A 23,876-nucleotide genomic window follows, 5' to 3' on the forward strand; every position below is an offset into this window, starting at 1 on the left:
GATATGCTATCCCTGACTTACGGCGTGAGGAGAGCAGCAAAACTATATTAAGCGCTCAAAATACATCTATAAATAAATGCAAATATATATATTTGTATGGTTAGTGAATAAGCCTTCCGTTTATTATGTTCAATATTTAAGTGAAGAGAATTGTGTTCAGCTTCCTCTTTTACTTTCCTTGATCCGAGATATATTCATGGGGACATAACATGCACATCCTGCTACAATAGTGCAAACATCTGTTCTATGCATACTACAATAGTCCGAACATCATCTGTTCTGGCGAATAAATCGTTATGGATGGACCTTTCATTGTTGCCTGCTCAATAATCGTGATTAACTTTGGTTCATTTCATTGCGCTAGGGACAGTTTCGGATTGAAATTCACAATTCTTTAGTCAAAGAACCATCAGAAGATCACTAGTTTTTCTAGAATTAGTTCACATGTATGAGAAATGAGTAAATAATTTGTGCGTACGTTTTTGAAATTGTATGGTAAAACCGTGCATTGATTAAACGCTGAAATTGTACTGAATTCTTAGCATTTTCACTATCTGATTAACGCGGCTTCCTATCAGTAGCAGCGTTCCCACAGCAGCTGCTACTGGAGATAGCCAAGCAGCTGGCTATTTTCAGGTCGATGTCAGTTTATTCTTCATTGTTCTAGAAAAGTACGAAGTAGATCGTTCCTTACTTACGGAGTCGTTTATTAGAAAAAATTCAACGTTAATTTTCTTGCTGAGTGTCAATTTTCGTTAAATTATTCGCCTACGTTGAAATGGCGCGGGCATCTGACGTTTAGCAAAACCACTTTTGTGTTTGTTGGGGCGGATTATAAATTTTTTTGAGCTGTTTTTCAACTTTTTGCAACATTTTCATTACTTTTCTGAATATTCAATTCTAATTCTGGAGAAAAAAAATGAAAGAGTGCTGAACGAGAATTTCTCCATTTGCATATTGTTTTCCACTTTTACAAATTCTGAAATTATAAATTTCTGATGCACGCCTTCAGAAGGATTCTCTGAGATGGGCTGTTGCCATCTCAACATCCATGGGACTTTGGCTTCCCAGAGGCACCTCTCTTTGCCACATTCTAAACCTAAACCTGCATTAACTTAATGTAGCCAAAATTCGTCTTAGCTGTTGTTTCTAACCTAAAATTAGGACAATAACGTGAGCTCTAGCCTGTCCTCTGAAGAAATAGGCTCGGTTTTACAACGATCATTTATGCAAGAACAATTTTTCGTTACTCAAGATTTATTTGAAAATTGAAGAATTTACTTTGTGTTAATCATAGGGTTCGGCCAACTAATAGGGTATATTATAGTGCATAACTATATCAGAAGTCCCCGGCAGAAGTACCTGTGCCAAGTGTTAGTTTTAATTCTTGGGCGTGATGTGCCGACTATGTTATGTCTTCTTGACCGCATCCTCGTACTCGTAGAGTACCCACACAGTGGAAGCAGGTTGCCAGCGTGCTGGTTACCTGCTAAGGCTGGCGCCTGAAATTGAAATAAATAGGCCTTGGGCTGGCCTATTCGTACAGGTTTTCACTGTCAACACTAACATTATTATCCTATGTTCATTCTTGTGCAGGTTGGAGCAGGTGTCCCGCACGCTGGCAACCTGCTTTCACTGTTTGGGTACCCATAAGCCCCTTTCACACAGGGCAGTAGATACTGCGCGCGTCAAAAATGCCGCGGCAGTATTTACAACCTTGTCACTTCGTCTCTTTGAGATGCTAACGCTGCTTCCTTCGAGCCAGCTTCAGCGGGCTGGACATCTGAGACCTTCCGCCCCTTGTGGGTGATGAATAATTGAGACCTTCCACCTTTATGGTGATGTTCATCTTGACTTTCGGTGCGAGATAGCTAAATAGCTGAAGCGCTAGTAAACATTTGGCCACTAAACTAACTAACTAACTCGTGCCTCATAAAACTGACAAATCTTCATCTGATGTTATTTGATACGCTTCCTTTACTTCTTTTCTTTACTTGTTTACCCGTTTTTATTGACTGTCGATGGAAGAAGATGGACTGTCAAGCTCTCCATTTTACAAATAAAGTTTTGATGCTAACATTATTATAGTGGTACTCTTGCATAAGTATTTCATGTATGTTCCAGGTGTTTGCATTTGTGCTGGAGTGCAACAGTTCTGTGTGGAGCAAGTTTGACTGGGAGAAACTCACTACCATCGTAATGTTCAACTTCTACGACATCGACCTGCTCAAACATGCACACGACAACGGCGTAGTGGTCGCTAAAATGGGCGAGTTTTGTTATCCGTGACTGATGTTTTTCATATTGCATTCATCTCTAATAATTCATAACGAATATGATGGACGAATTCTTCATGTTTGATATTACGTAATACGTATTTCCTAAAGTTACGGACTTGACCACCGCATTGAATCGTGTAGGCAAAATTTGGTGTTAGTACGTTTTCTGTAACGATGTATTTGGTGAAAATTCTATCCAAATCATGGACTTTGGCTAAAAAAGAACGGAAGGAATGCCCACGCACAATTGAGACTCACATCCTAAATTCTGTTAACAGAAAACATTGCCAAATCGGACTTGGCGAACTCGACGGCGCGGGCGGAATGGGTTGCCACGCAGGTGGACGACGTCGTGCAGAAGGGACTTGACGGCTTCAACTTCGACTTCGAGGATCCCCTCGACCCTGACAGTCCTGAGAGCCACGGCTACACGGCGCTGGTTAAGGAGCTCAGAGAAGCTCTCCTGGCAGCTCTGCCTGCAGCTCAGGTGCCTCACCTTATGAGCATCAACTAAATTCTCTGCGGTCAAAACATATCGCGTTATTTAACTCTTAATTAAACAGGAGGAATTTGTTGGGAAAAGCGCATTTAATCGTCCAGATTGGATACAGAAGTGTGGACGTATTCTCTGACAAATGAATGTGTCAATATAATCCTATTCGGGAAGGCGTGATCTAATTTGTTTAAAGTCCATATGTGCAGGTGTGATGGAGTGTGTGCCTATACCCCTGATAAATGTACAGCCTCGCGGCCACCATCTTATGGTCTGATGTGCAGGTGTGATGTAATGCGTGCCTATACCCCGATAAATGCACAACTGCCTTCTGGTTTGATGTATGATATTATATACCGACGTAGGTGTCGGTTGACGTGGCGTGGTCCGCTGCTGGCATCGACGGCCGCTTCTACGACTACACTGGCTTGGCTGCCAATTCTGATCTGCTTTTTGTGATGGCTTATGACGAAATGAGTCAAATTTGGGACGAGCCTTGCAATGCCAGGTAGTAACCTGCATTATAAAAGTCAACTGAACTCCATAGGCTGTATTTTATCGTAACAGGTTTCACTGTTGTTTTTGGTCGTGATGTTTTAGTAACCAGGATTGATCGTGCGCGCGTCGATCGCAGAAAGAATGATTAAGATAAGTCGTTACCAATTTTCCGAGGACGCCTTGGCAATTTATTTCAATTGACAGCTTTTTGAAATGGAGTTCACACACAAAAAAACAGACATTTTCACTATGTTGGACTTGACATGTTCGTGTTTAGTGATAAGTACACCATCGGTGTTTAATTTGTCAAAGTTTTAAAAAAATTGTTACTTGCATATTTTTTCAGACCAAACTCTAACCTGACCTACGCAGAGGAGGGCATCATGACGTACCAAGCTCTGGGCATAGAGAACTCAAAGCTCGTATTGGGGCTACCGTGGTACGGCTACGTGTACCGCTGCATTGAGTACTTCCCTGTGAGTTATTTTGTATCGAGTACTTCAGCAGTTTGAAAATGAACCTTGTAATGTGGGTGTCAATATACGTAAAAGTTTTTATTGTTATTTAAAAATACTTCATTAAAATTACTAATTGATTTATCCAATGAAAGAAAAAATTCAATATACAATGAAGTGCAAATGTTGAGGACTTTTGATGACTCTAAAAAACAAAATTATCGAATTATTTTCACAAATTTATTTATGACCCATAACCTAAACGGACCACGTACATTTTTGATGCCACAATTCCTATATATGCTAATATTAAATATAAATGTATATATAATATAATACAACTATAATTCATATTTATTAACATTGAAAGTTATTTGGTTGCTCGAAACACTTGATCTTAATCATGAAAGCTTAACCACATCTTAATTTTGAAGAGTCGCGTGTAAATCAATTATTTGGTCTTGACATGCTCGTTACTTGTGACATTCAAAACCAAGACTCGTTAATATATTGAATAGAACTGTCTGTAATATTATTGCTTGCGTTATTTTCCCAGGATAATGAAACTTGTCTGATCGAGGAAGTTCTGATATCTTGAATAGAACTGACTGCGATATTATTGTTTGCGTTGTTTTCCCAGAATAATGAGACTTGTCTGATCGAGGAAGTTCTGATATCTTGAATAGAACTGACTGCGATATTATTGTTTGCGTTATTTTCCCAGGATAATGAAACTTGTCTGATCGAGGAAATTCCGTTCCGCGGCTGTCCGTGCAGCGACGCCGCAGGCCGCCAGTACGAGTACCGCCTCCTTCAGGACCTCCTGCGGGAGAGGAACCTTACAGAGCTGTGGGACCCCAGCAGCCACACGCCCTACTTCACCTTCACGGTGGGTCCACAGTCACGGTCATGTTGGCTCATGCAGTATTTTAGAATAGAAGTGTGGGCACTGAAGAAATAGGCCCATGGCCTGTTGCCGATTCTTGAATTTTTCGTGACTTGATTCACAAGGAATCCGGCCTTTGGAACCCGATCTTTCCATAACTGACGATTGATTGAGATAGCTGCTGGACTTATTGCCTGGTCCGTAATTTGCTAGGCATTTTAAGACTGAACATATGCTCCTGCATAGCTTCGTCTGGACTTATTGCCTGGTCCGTAATTTGCTAGGCATTTTAAGACTGAACATATGCTCCTGCATAGCTTCGTCTAGTCTGTTCTTGAAGGCGTCATTTATTATTAAATAATTTTTAATTCTTCATATATCGCTATCTTAACGAGAAGGTCGTTTATATTGTTGAAATTTTTGGCCTAGGTTGAGGTGACTATATTAGCGAGGGAGCTTGTGGTGGAAAATAACAAGCTCGAATACATCAACATGCAATCCAGGCTGTAACAGCTCTCATGACATAAATAACAGCCTCTCAATAGACTGCAGATAAATCAGTGTTCAGTATATTTCCGTTTCCAAAGGGCGTGAATCAAAATTTCATGGTATTTGTTAGGAAAGGTATCGTTCTTGCCAAATTGAATGTGGACAAATTTTACTACATAACATTTAGTGTTTTACGCTTATGTTCTGTACTGACAGACCATAGGTAGCACGTTTATCCGGAAGGATAACGGCACCACGTTTCTCCGGTAGGATAACGGCACCACGTTTATCCGGAAGGATAACGGCACCACGTTTATCCGGTAGGATAACGACACCACGTTTATCCGGTAGGATAACGACACCACGTTTCTCCGGTAGGATAACGGCACCACGTTTATCCGGTAGGATAACGACACCACGTTTCTCCGGTAGGATAACGACACCACGTTTATCCGGTAGGATAACGGCACCACGTTTATCCGGTAGGATAACGGCACCATGTTTCTCCGGTAGGATAACGGCACCACGTTTATCCGGTAGGATAACGGCACCACGTTTCTCCGGTAGGATAACGGCACCGTGTACCAAGTGCGCCACGACAACCCGCGCAGTCTGCTGGACAAGACAACGTACGCGCGGTCTGAGGGCCTGGCGGGGGCGGGGATGTGGGCGGCCAACTTCCTCGACTACAGCGACACGCCGGAGGGACAGATGCAGCGCGACGCCATGTGGGGCGTCATGCCTTGACACTCATTAATAATATTGTAAGGCACATCTGTTGTAATGTTGCTTCAGCAAGGGAGCGCGGCTTTATCTTGACATTCATTAATATCTTAGTATAAACACGGGTAGTTAATGACCAGAGAAATCATTGGTTCAAGTTTTCAGGATCGAACAATATTCTTCAGATGACATTGGTTGATCGAAATTCAGGTTCAATGTCATCTGAAGAATATTGTTCGATCCTGAAATTTTGAATCAATGATTTCTCTGGTCATTAAGTACCCGTGTTTAAACAAGCTTATTCTGCTATCTTATACTAATATCATAGTAATGCACATCAGTTTTAATGTTGCTTCAGCAGAGGCGTGCGACTTTATGCGTTCGCCACGCGTGGCCTACATAGTCATTTTCAGTCATGCAGACTGAAATTTACAATTAAGAAAGTTTTTTGAAGATCAATGAAGGCTCATATATATCCAAAACCTAGCACATGGAGGAATTTATCCAATGAATAAATAAATTTATAAATTCTTTACAGAGTAATATTTATGATTTTACAGCCAAATTGAACATTTCATAAAATTTGTTCAATGTTACGTATTTTCTGAAATTTCTCTATGAATATCCATAATTTCAGTGCGGTTAATAAAATTATGGCTAAAATTGGAAAAAAAATCAATCATTGACCTATTCAATGCAGTTACAGCTGGTGCAGAAATTTGCAAAGATTTGAATGCCCCAACAAATTTGTAACTCTTGTGGATCATTTTCGAAGCATCTCTAGCTTATCATTCACTCTAGGCATATTGAGCAAATCTTATATGTTCCAGTTCTGTATACATTTTCCAACAATATTTTTAATTTTTAAATCAAACTTTAGAGTTATGTTTTCCAAATACACTCATTTGGAATTTAAAAAAAAGTGAAAATTATTTTATTTTATATAAAAAAATATTTGTGAAAAATATTGAGCGATCGCGACGCCTGTTATCGACCACCAGTGACTTGGTCGCTAACGGCTGCATCCAATTCAACAATACATTCTTTGAACACGGATTGCCAGCTGATGTTTCCTGTCCGAATTCACCCGAGTTAGTTTTGATATTTAATGGTTTAATTTAGCTAATCACTCACCGATTGTATTCCAACGAAAATCAATATCGCTTACACTATATCAGGCTCCCCGTAGCTGCTCGAGGCCATTGATTCTCAGACTGTTTCAGTAAGAGACGTACTGCAGTAGATGACCAATCTGCAGTAGATGTATATATAGATGATCTATTTGATTACTACCAAGCCTAATGTGACCCCATATGTAAAGGCCTTCTGTAAACGCTCCAATTTTAAATAACGCAGATACATTTCAGATGTTAATCGTGGTAGAGAAAGCATAGAACTGGAACCTCGATCCATGACCCACAAAAAGCCTTAAGAATCCTTAGGAGGTCGTGACTGCAACTTGGGGTACAACAGCTCCGATTGTTTCATTCTGTGTGCTGCAAATGAACTTACTACGCACCGTATCAATGTTCTAGGAAAAGTCCCAGATCTTTCAATGAGGAGCTCATGAGACTGTCGCAAAGACTGTCATGTTTTCTTTTATCGCTAAAGTTGCTTTCTTGGATAATTAGAAAAATTTAAATTTTAGTGGGTTGTTATTGCCTTTTCTGTAACACTTTCCCCATTATTAGAATCTTATATATTATCCTAGTCTTTCATGATATCTTTATATTGTTTAGTGGTTCCCAGTAAACTGTGTGTTTACCGGTCTCAGCGCCCTCGTATCCAAACCCTCGGCTCAGCTATATAGGGACGATCAGCCTACGCAGACTCAGTCCCTAATCCTGGTCAGAAATAGCTTTTTTATAACCAACTTTCAAAGTAAGGTTTAATGATGAACAATGAAGCATATATATTGTATTTCTGAGAAATAATTAGGATTATAATATTTTGGCATTAATTCCTTTAATAATAAAAGAGAAAATCCAACAATGGATTTAAACATTTCATCATTCATCGACCGTGCATGCACTTCGCCGCATTTTCTCATGTCACCAGCGCACCTGCATTCAATTCTTACGAGACATTTAAGAACATAAGTCAGTCGTATGTAATGGCAGTACGCAAGTCATTAAAAGAAAGTCATTACAAGTCAATATCTAATTTGTTGAATATAACTCAAAGATTGACAATTGACTCGAGACGAAACCTTATTCTTATTACTCCAATTCTAAATCTAAGACATTTTGCGAAAGACATAGTTCATGCGAAAGTAGAAATAAGTAAATGCCGAAAAGAATCGGTATAATTTATTTTACCTGTTGGGAAATTTTGACGTTATGTCGCATAAATAACATTAAGATTTTTTAAATCTCGGATAATTTCCCAAGTTCTTCAATTTCGAAGTATGTGATGAAATGCGGAGGATAATCGAAGTTTTTGAATAACTTTGATGTCCAGAGAGGAGAGGAACGCGGTCGCATATCTGATAGTCATCAAATAAAAATAACATATAATATTATCTATATCTTCGAACACATAGTCAAAATTTATGTCATACAATTTCCTTCCGAAAAAAATGCTTCGTATTAAATTTAATTTGCTAATAGGAACTGAACCGATATGTACATACACAGAGATTACTTTGGTACAGAGACTCAGATACAGCGTGAATAATGAAATCTTGCGGGAATTAATGAAGCCTCTACGATATCAATGTTTGAATTATAGCCTGAATGTCATCAACGAAAGAACTTTGACGTAATATTGCCGTAAAATTCGCTGATCATGCAGCAAACATTTTCTGTGTAGCAAAATAAATTCGTTCGTTAGACACTGATTTCTGATAGGGTGGATGCGAAATAAGATGACTGAAGAGTTAGCAACACTTAGAAATTGTCAAGCCTATGTTAAGAATACAATTCAATATATTTCGTAAGCGTAATAGAATTATTTAGCGATAATAACAATTTTTTGTTTTAAAGATAACCGCTAAGACTCAAATCTGTCTTGCGTTTAATTCAAACATCTAGTTACGATGTAAGTCGCTCATCTTAGTTAATGACCAGAAACAATTATTTTTGAGTCATCTATCATCGTCACTCATCAAAAACAATGTCTGTCTCGTCCGTCATCGTCACTCACCACCAATAAACAAACCTCTGACTTAGCTGAACAATCAACCTCTTATTTCCACTAACCACTAAGTAGCTACCTAACAAGAACATCGTCCTACCGATAAATTATTTTGTGGCTAAAAACAGTTATACATCAGGTTGAAAATTTAAAAGCTATTTACCTCAAAATTTATGAACAGATTGCTAAAAAATTTGTAAAATTTGTATCCGAAGCTAAAACTGATGAGGAATTTCAGTGTACAGTGAGTTTAGGAATTCGATTCTCACGTCTGGTTAGGACCTGGAGCGATAAGTGTTTATTGTTATATATTCCCAAATATTAGAACTGTTTTGTTTGTTACTCAGAGATTAATAAGTAATTCGACGATATCATGGATTATAGCTGCACACAAATGACTGATTAGCCTACAAACTGCTTCCTCGTCTTGAAAGATTTTGCATAGCGCTTTAGCCAAAAATACAACCGTACGCTAGGATACGGTTGTCAATGTGTCGCTTTTATCGCCGGATGTGTCAATGTGTCGCTTTTATCGCCGGGTGTGTCAATGCGTCGCTTTTATCGCCGGATGTGTCAATGTGTCGCTTTTATCGCCGGATGTGTCAATGTGTNCAGGAGGATTTTCTGAGATAAGCCGTTGGCTATCTCAACATCCATGGGACTTTGGATTCCCAGAGGCGCCTTTCTTTACCACCTCCTAAACCTGCATTTACTTATTGTAGCCAGAGTTTACCTTAGCAGGGTGGTCCAGTGGTTAAAGTTCAGAGTACCATGATAGACGCAGAGAGGCGCGGGTTCGATCCCAGCTCAGTGCGCCAGTTTCTGGTCAGAATCGGCAAGGAGGCCGGGCGGTTAAACACAGCAAAATTGGAGCAGTAAGTTGTGTGTTCGAGACCACATCAAGCTGTGAATGTTCTGAGACGTTGAGAATCAGTGACAGGCCTACGGCCTAATAAACGCTGGAACCGCTATTATTGTTATTACTATTATTAGCTGTTGTTTTCAACCTAAAATTAGGACAATAACGCGGGTTCTAGTCTGTCCTCTGAAGAAATAGGCTCGGTTTTACAACGATCATTTATGCAAGAACAATTTTTCGTTACTCAAGATTTATTTGAAAATTGAAGAATTTAGTTTGTGTTAATCATATTCATAGGGTTCGGCCAACTAGTAGGTTAAATTATAGTGCATAACTGTAGCTCAAGTGCCCGGCAGAAGAACCTGTGCCAAGTATTGCTCAATTTTTGGGCGTGATGTGCCGACTATGCTATGTCTTCTTGACCGCATCCTTGTCTGTTATCTTACGCAGGTGTTTATTCTGCTATTAGATCGCCTATTTGCTTCAACCTTAATTCACTCGCATCTTTCACTGATTTATTTACGAAAGTTATCCAGAATTAAGTCTGTATTGAATGAATATTCAGGTTTCAAATTATATTCGGTAAACTTGAAAAGCAATTATTATACAATGTATAGAGTTATCACCGTAATGATGGCGTTGGTGGCTGCAGTGGCCGGCACAGCATCAGTAGCAAGTGACGACACGACGGACGACGTGCTGCTGCTGTCTCTGGGACAAGCGGCATTGGCCGCTCCGCACGCCCCACACGTCACGCGCTATCAAAACAAGAAAGATAAAGATGAGGTAATGCACAATACGACTTCTTGCAATTTTAGGGATTAATGTTGTTATAAAATGCGTTAACATGGGAAACGTAATGGCCAGATGTTGTTTTGAATACTGCGGGATCGTTCGTCCACATAATCAACGAAGTTTAAACATTTTCTTATAATAAATGCTTTTGCTTGATAAAGATAGGTGTTGATTTTCGTCACTAATTTTATTAATGACGATTAATTAATTAAATCATGATAAATGACTAATTGTATTTCTTAATGATTTTTTAATTTATTTTTTATCATTTTATTCGTGCCTCATAACCCCTCAGGGGGGACTTCCGACGCGTGTCTATGCTCGTCAGAAGTCCTATGGGATTTCGCGTTCCTAGGGGGATTGTTCCTGAGCGCCCCACCGCTGAGCTCGCGGTGTCTGACTGTAGGTCTCAGTTGTGGGGTTAAGATCTATAACGTTCAGTACTAAACAATATCTAAAGTCTAAACAATGTGAGTCTACCTCCTGCTTAGTTTAAGTTTCATGTATGTCTATCTCGACCTATTAACTAAATTTTAACTAATATTAAATCTTATTTTCAGCTTACGTCACTCAGCTTACGTCAATAAACGGGAGAAAAAGCAAGTCAACTTTTCCCTACCCCGTTGAGCCCGCAAACATTTGTGTCATACTACACTATATACTTACTTGCAGCACCTGATCAGTCCCTCGTCGCAGATAGAGGTAGGAACACTTACTTGAAGCACCTGGTCAGTCCCTCATCGTAGCAGAGGTAGGAACACTTACTTGCAGCGCATGGTGTAATCCTCATCGTAGTAGAGGTAGAAGCAGTCCTCACACACTTGGTTCAGTCTCTTGTAGGCATCAGCATCATACGGGCCTCTGCACTCCTCCGGATAATTCGTAATGCGTTTGTACAGCAATGATGGATAGAAGGGTAAATCATACGTTGTCATCTCGCGCTCTGAAATGCTGCGAGATTCTACTCCTTGTTGATAAGAGAATATCGTCAGCAAAAGCATTGCTATGATCATATTTTGAAAGAAAGAAACTACCAGGCTAATCATTTTCTGGTGCGAAAGAGGTGACGTGATCACAGAAAAATATCTAGACAGTTTAAATAAGTTTTAATGAGGCGGAGGCCTTTTTTCTGGCAGGGAATAAAAATGGTTTGTGATAAATAGTTGATCTTTAAGACATGACCACGCAAGAACGATGAATGATGGAGTCTCTATTACGAAGCCTTTGATCGCGTCAATGCGAGATGTGTTTTGCAGGAAAAAGTAAAATTTTACGAGAGTATAATATTATCAATGGGGCTTGAGAATATTTAGGAGGTGGAAGCTCCCGTGAAACTTTGCCTGCACGGGATTAGGAACTAGAAGTAAGCCTATGTCTGATAGCATAAACTTTCTGTTAACTAAATCGGCTGGCTAAGTCATTTCCCAACTTGAGTCGTTTCGATTTTCCTCCTTCACGCTTCGCCTGCCATGCTGCAGGGTGCTTCCGGCTGTTACTAGGAACTTCGATTTACAGGAATATTTGGGGTCAAATAATTTTAAAATACGCAATAATTAACTTTGCTTTCTGTATAGGTTGAATGACAGTAACGTTTGTGTTTCAATTGCGATATTGGATTAAAAATAGCATAAACAAGTAACCTAGCTGTCTGGTTTTGAGAGAAAAGAACTTTTGTAGTCGAATTCTGTTCATTGTTTCAAAATGCAATAATTTACTGATTTATCGATTTTTTTCTCGGCACAGGATGACCGAGCGGAATAACAATTTTAAATTGACTCCGCCGTTCCGACAGCGGTCGTTTTAAAGAAGAAATTACATAGATATTATCGAACGAAATTCATAGATGGAATAGTTCTCGATATTCGGCATTGAATGATATTGTGTAATGATAATTGATATGAATGATATGGTTGTGACTTGAATGATATGATGTAATGATAACTTCAGGATACTCAATGTTATGTCAAGAGGAGCGCCGTAGTGCAGAACTAATCCATTGCATTTGATTTTGTTCACGTCTTGGACATAGCAGATGCATTTAAGCGCAAACATTATATATATACCCTTGATTCTTTATCAAAAATCAATTACGGATCGAAAAATGAGTTGTTCCCACATAACATCCCTGTAATTCAACAACAATTGGTGTTNTGTGAATCAAGTCACGAAAAGTTCAAGAATCGGCAACAGGCCATGGGCCTATTTCTTCAGCGCCGACACTTCTATTCTATTCTATTCTATAATACAGTATCATGGAATTTTGGATAAAAACACTTATGATTGAGTAATTAATAAGATAAACATCGAAGATTAGACCCAATTAAAATGTCAAGCAACAACACGCTTCACAAAGTGCGAGGCAAATCATGTTTTAGATTTTCCAGCCACTTGCAATAGCATACATATATAATCATATATATAAGACCCTTCGACACATGCAATCGCGTATATACGTCATTCCTCACACCCAAAACTATCGCACTGAAACATTTTCTCTGTTTTTTTTTTTTTTCTTTTTGAACATCGAATCTGGGTGAAATTATTAGAAATTAAAAATAAACTAAATTCTTGATGATAATAAATAAAATTAACGTGAACAACATTGTATTTGAGTCGTTTAAAAATTGTTGTTCAATTATTTCAAAAGTTGTATTTCGCTCCATGGACAACAAGTGAAATTTTGCTTTCTACGTGGCGATCATTAATCATACCAGTTGTTCAAATTCCTAAGTGAAAACATGCAGAATCTATTTATTCAATGATTTATTCCACTTCGGAATTTGTGGTTGTTAACTTTCTAATAGAACAGGAATTTTGTACACACCTTTGAATCGGTCGCGGCATAACCCGTCACGAGTTTGCTCGTGACGTTAAGCTGGCCCCGCTGGATGGTTTGCTCGCGACGTTAAGCTGGCCCCGTTCGATGGTTTGCTCGCGACGTTAAGCTGGCCCGTTGGATGGTTTGCTCGTGACGTTAAGCTGGCCCGTTGGATGGTTTGCTCGCGACGTCAAGCTGGCTGGTCGCAGAATAAAATGATTGTCTTACGTAGCGATTCAAGTTGCACGCTTCTGACGAGCTCTCAAGCATTCGCTCTCAAACAAATTGAAAAGCTTCTTCCTCTTGATCAACAACAACTTTCAGGTAATTAAAGGCTTCCTTATCATTGAAGCATTTGTAAACAGAGAGGAAAGGTCGGCAATGACGCAATGAGCGTTCATGACATCGTGACGCTGTGGTCTATGGTTTTTAAGAGAAGGAGCGGTACAGAGTAGCACATGTAACAGTTGCTTCCACACAAAGATTAGGTGCATAGTTTCCATTCTTTATTCGTGTAATTAGTTTCCATGTATTATAGTTTATATGCTTTATTCGTGTATTCATGTGTATTCGTGTATTTACTCAAGCTGTTCTATTTAAATGTACTTGCTTAACATATGCTCTTCGAATAGCGCGCATTAATAGCGTGTAATGGAAGAGTAGCGTACGAATATTGTATAATAATTGTAATAATAAAATCATATTCTTAACAATGTTTTAACAATCTGCTAATTTTATCATATAAATTTAACATTTTTCTTTATCATATGAATAATTAAAAATGATCATTTATGAAAAATTAAATTTTTCTAGCAATTCGTAATTTCCTGTACAAAACAAAGTTTTGGCGTACGGTGTGCAATTTTAGCAAACATTAAGGATCTAGCTATTACTTGCTGGTAAATAATAATTTAAGCAAAGAGTTTCAAACCATCCACAGAGGCATAAAAATATCGTTGCATTTGACTGGAGAGCTCGTCATCCTGCAAGCGCAAGCTCGTCTGCTGCGCTCGTCAACCCGTCTACGCCATGTACAAATAGTCGAGGTCACGTCTCTCTGCGCACATTAATATCATAGTAATGCACATCTGTTTTAATGCTTTAGCAGGGGAGCGCGACTTTATTTTGACATTCATTAATATCATAGTAATGCACATCTGTTGCAATGCTTCAGCAGGGGAGCGCGACTTTATCTTGACATTCATTAATATCTTAGTATAAACACGGGTAGTTAATGGCCAGAGAAATCATTGATTCAAATTTTCAGGATCGAACAATATTCTTCAGATGACGTTGGTTGATCGAAATTCAGGTTCAATGTCATCTGAAGAATATTGTTCGATCCTGAAAATTTCCACCAATGATTTCTCTGGTCATTAACTACCCATGTTTAAACAAGTTTATTCTGCTCCCTTATACTTATATCATAGTAATGCACATCTGTTTTAATGTTGCTTCAGCAGAGGCATACGACTTTATGCGATTACAACGTGTTTTTTGTCGATGCCAAAATGGTTTTGTTGAACAATTGCCAAACAATTGTCAAAAATTTTTCCTGATCAAACTAGGGGCGTATAAATAAAGGTAGAGTAAACCCAGGTTCTTGAGGTCAACTGTGAATGTGAATTCTTTACTCATACACCATAAACTAGAGATCACGGACAGATACATGTATAATAAGGATAGTAAGCGACTTGAATTTAATTGTGATATCCAAACCAGCTAGTGCATGACTACGGGGAAACAAATTTAGTGAACTAATATCAACTACGATTTGCAGGTAACGGCGCAATGTCGATTTTTAACATAGGTTTAAGGCAACTTTTTTCAGTGCCTCCCGTCATCGATAAACATGATAGTGTCCGGTGTCAACCTGTCGTCTTATTATTATATTCATTATAATTATATTAAGGGCTGGGAACCATAGTGAGGCCGCTGCAGAAGCTAACGAGAGCGCCTCGATGTAACTCGCGTTAGAATTACACCAACTAATGGTCGACGCCGTAGCCTATACCTCTATAATATCACTCGTGTACTACCACACGGTATCAAGATAAGTTCTTTAGACAAATTGTGTCTTACTTATCCCTCACGACCTTAAGTCGCGTATCCCTAATACCCTAGACGCTAATATATAGAGCCTGACAATAGTAAATGGACGAATTACTCAATGATGTCATCTGAAAATTTTCAACGTCATAATGCAGGCACCGGGAAACTTGCGACGACAAGACGTGTAAATGTATGCAGCAAACTCGACTTGCGACGTCCTTAAATCAAGTGATGAGGCAGCCACGACAAATGCAACAGCTTTTGATCACGTCACATCAATTTTAGAAAACTGGGCATGAACGAATAAAAAAATTGAACAGTACAGCATGTTAATCGAAGACGTGATAAAAAAAGACGGCTGTAGAAAAAACTATATATTTCATATTGCACTATACAAGTCATCTGAAATAGAATTCGTTTCCAATCCAACTGTCAACCACGGTCTGCTTTAGCAATTTTATCTTTAACCTCCAGCAACTCTGAAGGTTACATAAATGAGAAATCAACAATATTCGTTCATAACAAATGATAACAATTCAATTTTCTTCATTGTAGTTTTAATGAGAAGTACTCAAATAGATGTAGTAGAACGCGCAAATCTCGAAAGATAGCTAGCACTAGTAAAGATATCCAACAACATGACTGGTTACTGTAAGACACAAGCAACATTAGGTGCAAACTCCAATTAGTTGAACGTATTCTTGATCTCTTGCTAGAGTCTGGCGACTGTGTAACGATAGTCAATTACGAAACTGGTTTTTATAAGCAGAAGAGGTAACAATAACAATAAATTGGGAATATTCAAAGTACGGGGAACATTCTAACTACTAATATTCAATCTACTAATTATTTATCAGCCGTTTTGAGACCAGCGACGTATTGAGTGAGCGCAGCAGCAGCGCTTGTGGCGGCTCTGATGCAGCCGTCTACGTTGGAGTGCGTGAAGGCGTCGCCTGACAGCACCACCTCACCGCCCCCTACAGCAACACTGCCACCTCTGCTCTCCGGTACCGGCGTCACCACCTGCAGTACAACAGCCCTTGGTGCCACATGAGTACATACACACTATGCGGGCTAGCCATGCCGCTATTAAGTGTAATAATGATATTATTATACCTCATCTTCCCTGTGTGGTGTTTCACTTGATAATTCAAATAAAAAATTCTAGGACAAAAATTGACACTTCCATTGGGGTTGCAACTATGTTATATAGAAGACAATGGGTCATTTATGGGGAATATCGGCTAAACTATCGTAAATGTGTTCATGATTCAAAACTAAAAATCACAGTATTGTACACAGCCTATGAATTTAGTCAACAGGTGATAACACTCGATATATTTCTTTCGTTTTTGATGCTTTGAGTTATCGACATTGCTCAGCGCAGACTAAGACTTACTTGCGAGTAGCGCCACTTGTGGCAGAAGGCGTCGCACGGAGCAGGCCAGCTCGGGAAGAGGCGCCTGAAGCTGTCGAGGAGCTCAGGCAGCAGCGCCTCCTTCTGCTCCTCCACGCGCGCTGCCCCAAAGGCGCGCGACGTGTGCACCATAACGCTTAGGAAGCCATCATCACCTGCGACGATGTCATCATCACACTCAGGAAGACATCACCACCTGAGATGTCAACATCACACTCAGGGAGACATCACCACCTGCGATCATGTCAACATCACACTCAGGAAGCCATCACCACCTGCGATGATGTCAACATCACACTCAGGAAGACATCACCACCTGAGATGTCAACATCACACTCAGGAAGACATCACCACCTGCGATAATGTCAACATCACACTCAGGAAGACATCACCACCTGAGATGTCAACATCACACTCAGGAAGACATCATCACCTGCGATAAGATCACACGATCAAAAGAGAAATTAAAAGCAAAAAACCAAAAAAATGAAACATTTTCGTAATTTTGTATTTCCTAAAAAATTAAAAAAAAAAGCATAAACAACTGCAACTTCAATGAAAATACTGGCAATATTGGTCATGGCATCTTCACCAATAGACGAAATTTGGAACTCGCACGATTCTTTGTCATTGTCAAATTTTTAAATAAAAATTATGCAAATCATTCATCGTTAAGAAGGGATTCATTATTTAAACTCTTTAAACACCTCTAAACGTACACTTTACCAGCGGCCAGTCCTCGCCTCAGGTTGTCGATGGCGACATAACAGAACGGAGAGTCAGAGTTGGTGATGTACATGGCGGCCACGCCCTCAGGCAGAATAATCTGGTCAGCGACAGAGGCCGGGTAGAAAAGCCCAAGACAGAAGCGAGAACTATAGCTCACTGCCTCCAGCTCACTGCGCAGACCTGCCACCTTGTCTAAAAAATTAAGAAAATTACCATAATGCTAGTCTTTCCATTCATACTATCTTCACGATAATGTTAAAATTCTCTAATATGCAAGGGTCTATTCCAAAGAATACATATGTTGCTATTTGCTACAATTAGCGATTTCTTTGATAAAAACGTATATTTGAAATTGATGAATACCGGTACACTACTCTTACCATTTTCTACAATAAAGCTATAATATTCCACAATAAAGCTACTATATTCTACATTAAAGCTACTATATTCTACAATACCGGTATTGTACAATAAAGCTACTACGGTATATTCCACAATAAAGCTACAATATTCTACAATAAATCTACCATATTCTACAATAAAGCTACTAATATTTTCTACATTAAAGCTACTATATTCCACAATAAAGCTACTATATTCTACAATAAATATTCTACATTAAAGCTACTATATTCTACAATAAAGCTACAATATTCCACGATAAAACACACATTAATATTCTACAGCCAAAAATCGATCGTGACTAACAGTATTCATGGACCCACCTATGGCGGCGGTCAAATCTCCCCCGAGTGCCAGCATCTGTGGCACAGGCAGAGTCAACAGGACGGCATCGAAGAGCACCACTTCCCCGTCAGCCGCAGCGACTCTCCACCTGCTCTTGCCCTCACACTTGTCCCACTCGTACTGCAGGTCCCGCACTTGGGTGCCCAGCCTGCATTTGAGAAGAATAAGGTTTCTTTGACGTGGCTTGTTACAAAATTTGGGCCTGATGTTGGACAAATGTCCATATGTCACATCAAGTTTGCCATCGAGAGGGGGGCTAGCGGAATGAGATTCAGGTAAAGTAGTTGATGATTCCCTGAAGTTTCAACTCTGGCAAAACAAAGCAAGTATCATGGCCAGCGGAGGCAAGTTCATAGTTTTTAATGATCAGATTTATTTAGCAATTGGCATACATCAGTACTAACGTATGCCAATTAGAAGCCTTTTATACACATGCAAGATTACCTCCACCCTGAATAAAAATTTCGATACTTTCTAACATCACATTGAATTTATTCAGTTACAAAAAAGTTCTAAGACACAAATGGAAGTGCGGCATACCTGGCAGTGCACGCCGCCTTGTCAACAAAGTGCTGGACTACTGAAGACATGCCGTTAGGGGCGACAAAGTGACGAGTGTCTGGAGGATGGCGGTCATCAGTGATCCTACACGTCATCGGCTGCAGCACTCCTCGTGCTACCAAGTCAGAGTAATAGCTGCACAACACAGGCCCTGCGTCAAAACTCCCTATATTTAGTATTTATTTTTTAAACGGAACATTTATACACAGTGGTATATATGTTCATTCAGTAATATAATCTGCTTGAAATAATGTAGACATGAATTAAAAACGATGAAACTCTAGACAGTGAATTGCAAATGAATCATAATCCTAATTTAATTAATTATGAAGAATAAATTGATAAACAAGAAGAAATTCTAATGTCAAAAATAAGTCATAGTGGAGAAAATGGCTGAGTAAACAGAGAGTATTCTCTTAGGCCTTTAGAGGATGCATTTTTTTTAATTAATCGCAAGGGAATTTATGAATGATACAATGTCACCATTAGCCGGTAATTAGCAGGAACATTTTTGCATTAAAACAAACAATACAACACATTCGATGAGTAAAATCTTGTCTAATCTAAGGATTAAGAGTTAAAAAAAAAAACAGAGAAAATAAGGGCATGTAAATAGTCATTTTCATTCATGTAAACTGAAGTTTACAATTAAGAAATTATTTTGAAGATCAAAACAGACCCAAATTGATCCTGAAACCAACACATGGAAAAATTTCATCCAATAGTTAACAAAAAAAATTAAAATTTCTTCACAGGGTAATGTTCATGATAATACAGCCAAATTGAACATTGAAAAAATGTGTTCAATGTTACATATTTTCTGAAAATTTTTAATGAAAGTACTCATAATTTCAGTGAGGTTAATTAAATTAAAGCTGAAATTGGAAATAAAAGAAAAGCAATCATTGACCTATTCAATGCAGTTACGGTACAGCTGGTGCAGAAACTTGCAAAGATTTGAATGGTCCAACAAATTTGTGACTCTTATGGGTCATTTTTGAAGCATCTCGAGCTTATCATTCACTCCAGGCAAATTGAGCAAATCTTAGTTGTTCTAGTATTCATTTTCCAACAATATTTCCTATTTTTAAAGTAAACTTTACAGTTACGTTTTTCAAATACAGGCGGTAGGAATTTCATTGAAAAATATTGATCAATTAGTAAAGTGATGCTATAATAATTATTATTTGTGGTAGAATAAAAAATTTTTCATTTTAACTCCTATCAAGGAACTAAGGTCTAAGATCCACAAAAGAACTATATAATTGAATGGTTACTTGTTTGCCTATTCAGCCTCTTAACTTTACAAAAACTACGAACATAGCATGAGATTTTTCCAACTTGGCCAATTAGATACTCAACAAACTACAAATTGATACATACCAACATGTTGAAGATTCGCTTGTCACAACAAGATAGATATATAGCTGTATCCAAAATTATCAAGTGCAACTAAGATTCTTACAATACAATACAAAATTAGATGCAACTAAGCTATACTAGGTCCTGGTTAGAGGATAAAGTGATGAAATAAGTCAGCTGCTTAGCTCTAAACTCACCTCTTATGTGCAGCATAGTATTCAGGAGTGGAAGAGATGTACTGAGCCCCCACATCTACACCGCTCACTCGAGGTTCTGAGGGCTTACGCTTTGTGCACATTCGTCCACCTGATGTAATATCCACAACATTGTCAGAGCTTGAGTGGTAAGATATGATACCTTATGAGTTATGTCATATGATACACCACGAAAACCATGTTAATCCAACACAGACATGAGTTACTTTACCTATCTATAACTTTAGCAACTAAAGACACTATAAAAATAGCTAAGACAAAATTGACTCCAAAAAATCCACAAAGAAACAATTAGATCCTTTAACAACATTGTTGTAAAAGTCATTTTCCTTTTTTGGAGTCACATTGACTCTGGCCCATGGACTATATTATGCTTTGTTATCTGAACTCATTAAGTGGGGTTGAGCTAGTAAATGCAAATTATGTTTTTTGATGAAGCTATGGTAGTTAATTGAGGGAGACATGTGGTGCATAAAACAGGATTCAACCTATCATCTGTGATACGCAAATCTTAACTTTTTAAGAGTGACCATAAACTTGGTGAAAACCAAACTACCTATGTCAAATTCTCTAAATTTTTATCAACCTCCTCCATGAATATTTAAACTGGAATGTCTGCAAAGCCCATTGAAAAGTTTGAGTAATAAGATTAACTAACTAATCAATGCAATGAATCCTTTTGCGGGTAACTTACGATATATGGTCACTTAATGTTTCCTGACAAAAAAGTCCAGCTTGTCCCCTGGCTTGTGTTTGAGGCTACGTTATCATGCCTCTGACAAGCTCCTACCATCTGCTCATCCATCACCCTTTGATATGCCAAAGAAATAAAATATGAGTATTTAAATTAATGCTTTGACTATGAAATTGACACTTTTTCCATAATTTTAAAAAAGTTGGAAAAAGCAATATCAATTTTAGTAATTTAAAGCACCTGGAAAAAATTAAATTAAATTGCAACTTGATAGTTTCCCTTTGCCTTTGATTTAATAAATATTAAAAGGTTAATTTTTTTTTAGCATAGTGACCACTTTTTGTAGAATTTTACTCTGCAATTTAAATTAATATAGTGCAAAATGCTGAAAAATCCATTCAAATAAATCTATCTAATAATTGTCAATACCTTCTTGCAGTGGCGTCAGAAATTCAAATTTCTACAAATTTCTATGCTTGACCCCCAAATGGGTTAACCCTTTAGCGGGCAAGCATTGAAATATCCAGAAATTAAAATTTCAGAAACCATTTCAAGAAAGTAAGAAGTATTATACAATATATTTATTTATATGAATTTTTGCAAATTTTGCCTATTGAAGGTTTAAATCGCACTTAAAGAATTCAATAAATGCGATCAGTACACAAAATTTTTCTTTATAATTAAAATTTACTTTATGCAAATGAAAAATTAGAAACATAAAAATTTAATTTAATTAAATTTTATCGAGTTGCCAAAATAAATAAATATATATATTGATACTTCAAAATTTTGAAGAAAATGCAGAAAGAGCGTCAATTCCATTGTCCGAGTCAAAACCTTCATTTAAATGCACATATTTCAATTTGTGGACTTTGCAGCTGGTGATGCTATAGATAGAACAATGTTCAGATAATTAGTGATTGACTGAGGCATTATAAGGATGCCTCAAAAACAAACAGGAAGCCGTGGTGAGGCTTTTTGTGACGCGATTTCAAGTGATCATATATGGTAACTTACCCATGAAAGGGTTAAATGAGAGCAATCACTTTAGCCTTCTTACTAAGCATTCACTGATGCAGCAGCTAACACAACCAACATTAACAAACATATGTACCTACTTCAGGTTTTTTGGCAGAAAAAAAACATGAATAATGAAATTTGAAATATAACAATTTAATGACATTAACATTTTGTCATTCAACTCACCAAATCTGGATGCTTTGTCCCAGAGTTCAATGTGTAAGGCTGGCAGTGAACTCCTAAGCAGCGATGCTGCAATGGCCCCGGTCAGTCCTCCTCCCACTATACACACACGCATTCTGAAAAAGTTATTATTAGCCAGAACAATATTGTACATGCTTAGGTATTGTTGACTATCACTAACCAGTGATTAAATTTGTGCTTAAACTTAGCCAATTCATCTCCTTCAAAGGAACAAGCAAACAATGAAAATAATTTCACATATTAGAACTTAGAAAGTGGTGCAACAGTATCAATATTCTGTGTCCTGTGTTGTCAAAAAATTCACATGTTGCTGACAGTCAAGAAAAGAAGATAGGGCCGAGTCCGCCAAGATAAAAAAAAGCCAGACGCTCTCCTTGAAGTAAAGCAGATTTCAGAAGTTGAAAATTTTATGAAAGGACATCTTTGCGAAATGCAAACCGCAATTTTTTCAATCAAACAAAAATACATGACATTAGAGGCTTAGAGCCACAGCACGCGAGAGTTCATACCTACCTGCTGAAATTATAATTTATATGAGCTGCAATATTTCAGAAAAAAATATGACGTTTCCCAACGGCCCAACCTGCATTACTAACAGTACTCTGAACCGCTGCTATGCTGAGCTGAGGCGGCGGCCATAGTGGCAAAGCAGAGAGTTTTTTAGACTCTCCCTCAGGCCTAAAATTCATTTGTGAGTCCTATACCTATAAGTAGACCAGTAAAGTATCCTGGATACCAGCAGTATCATACATAAGAAATTGATTTAAATCTTGGGTAAATGAGGAAATTAAAAATGAACCGATTCTAAAAAAATCTGTGGTTTGCCTTTGCCACTATGCAGTGAGGCCTGACGCCTGAGGGCAAACAAGGTGGGTGGACAGGCTTGAGTACCTACTGTGCGTCTGTGCCTACTACACCGACAATTCAATTCAAGGCTCTAGTCTCTACTACAAATGCATTTTTATGGATAATGGATGTCCCGTTGCTCCCGTATTACCTGCGGCCGCGGGCCGCAGCCAGCGGCCTTGAGGCATGAGGGTGTCCACTGTAGTGACGGTACTGTACCAGAGTGTACCTTATTAGTATTAGGTACGGTGATTAGCCTACCCAGTCATTCGTGACCATCCTTGCACTACTATAATAATAATACCAGTATACCTGAGTGCTTGATATCTGTAGGCAAATTATCTGTGGAAAAAAATAAAATTCAGCGTTCAGACAAGATTAAAGAAAGGCTAATGTTTTGTGGGCACACATACTTTTTTGCTCAGTAGGTCACACTCGAAGTTGAATGACGAATGCTCGGAAGTCGCTAACGTAACGGGATGTATTGCATTCAATGTATTGTAGTCCGTTTTGATCTAACGGGTAAACGGGATGTAGAGCAAAACACGTGGCGAACAAAAGATCCACCGAATGTTGCGGAGAACCGAGTGATTCCGTAA

At 38.4% G+C, this 23,876-nt stretch overlaps 2 protein-coding genes across 5 annotated transcripts; one reads left to right on the forward strand and one right to left on the reverse strand.

Annotated features, from left to right (window-relative positions):
• Window positions 1-1,407: 1,407 nt before the first annotated feature.
• LOC108677423 (di-N-acetylchitobiase) lies at window positions 1,408-6,087 on the forward strand. Its single transcript, XM_018165645.2, has 7 exons — window positions 1,408-1,434; window positions 2,125-2,269; window positions 2,558-2,766; window positions 3,138-3,280; window positions 3,617-3,746; window positions 4,450-4,614; window positions 5,668-6,087. The coding sequence occupies exons 1-7, from the start codon at window positions 1,408-1,410 to the stop codon at window positions 5,845-5,847; spliced, it is 999 nt and encodes a 332-aa protein (XP_018021134.1). The 3' UTR covers window positions 5,848-6,087.
• Window positions 6,088-15,874: 9,787 nt separating this feature from the next.
• Window positions 15,875-23,876, reverse strand: LOC108677445 (renalase). Of its 4 annotated transcripts, none has more exons than XM_018165668.2 (8): window positions 23,691-23,876; window positions 22,414-22,526; window positions 20,496-20,604; window positions 18,916-19,071; window positions 18,354-18,523; window positions 17,626-17,820; window positions 16,882-17,054; window positions 15,875-16,505 (listed from the first exon to the last, which is right to left on the reverse strand). In XM_018165668.2, the coding sequence occupies exons 2-8, from the start codon at window positions 22,523-22,525 to the stop codon at window positions 16,329-16,331; spliced, it is 1,092 nt and encodes a 363-aa protein (XP_018021157.1). In that variant the 5' UTR covers window position 22,526; window positions 23,691-23,876; the 3' UTR covers window positions 15,875-16,328. The 4 variants fall into 4 exon arrangements, with proteins under 4 accessions (XP_018021157.1, XP_018021163.1, XP_047739023.1 ...); XM_018165674.2 differs by lacking the exon at window positions 23,691-23,876 and adding an exon at window positions 23,429-23,515; XM_047883067.1 differs by lacking the exon at window positions 23,691-23,876 and adding an exon at window positions 22,898-22,924.

The sequence above is a fragment of the Hyalella azteca genome, unplaced genomic scaffold (genome assembly GCF_000764305.2).
Source record: "Hyalella azteca isolate HAZT.00-mixed unplaced genomic scaffold, Hazt_2.0.2 contig11907, whole genome shotgun sequence".
NCBI classification, from domain to species: Eukaryota; Metazoa; Arthropoda; class Malacostraca; order Amphipoda; family Hyalellidae; genus Hyalella; species Hyalella azteca.

Bases quoted from the DNA above. Each gene is read 5' to 3' on its own strand.
- LOC108677423 (XM_018165645.2), top strand. From the start codon at position 1,408: ATGTTATGTCTTCTTGACCGCATCCTC. The intron at 1,435-2,124 runs GTACTCGTAGAG...TGTATGTTCCAG, and splicing joins GTCTTCTTGACCGCATCCTC to GTGTTTGCATTTGTGCTGGA. The intron at 2,767-3,137 runs GTGCCTCACCTT...ATACCGACGTAG, and splicing joins CAGCTCTGCCTGCAGCTCAG to GTGTCGGTTGACGTGGCGTG.
- LOC108677445 (XM_047883066.1), bottom strand. From the start codon at position 22,564: ATGTACAATATTGTTCTGGCTAATAATAACTTTTTCAGAATGCGTGTG. The intron at 18,524-18,915 runs GTATGCCGCACT...TCTCAAATGCAG, and splicing joins AAGGCGGCGTGCACTGCCAG to GCTGGGCACCCAAGTGCGGG. The intron at 17,055-17,625 runs GTAAAGTGTACG...ACATCGTCGCAG, and splicing joins GAGGCGAGGACTGGCCGCTG to GTGATGATGGCTTCCTAAGC.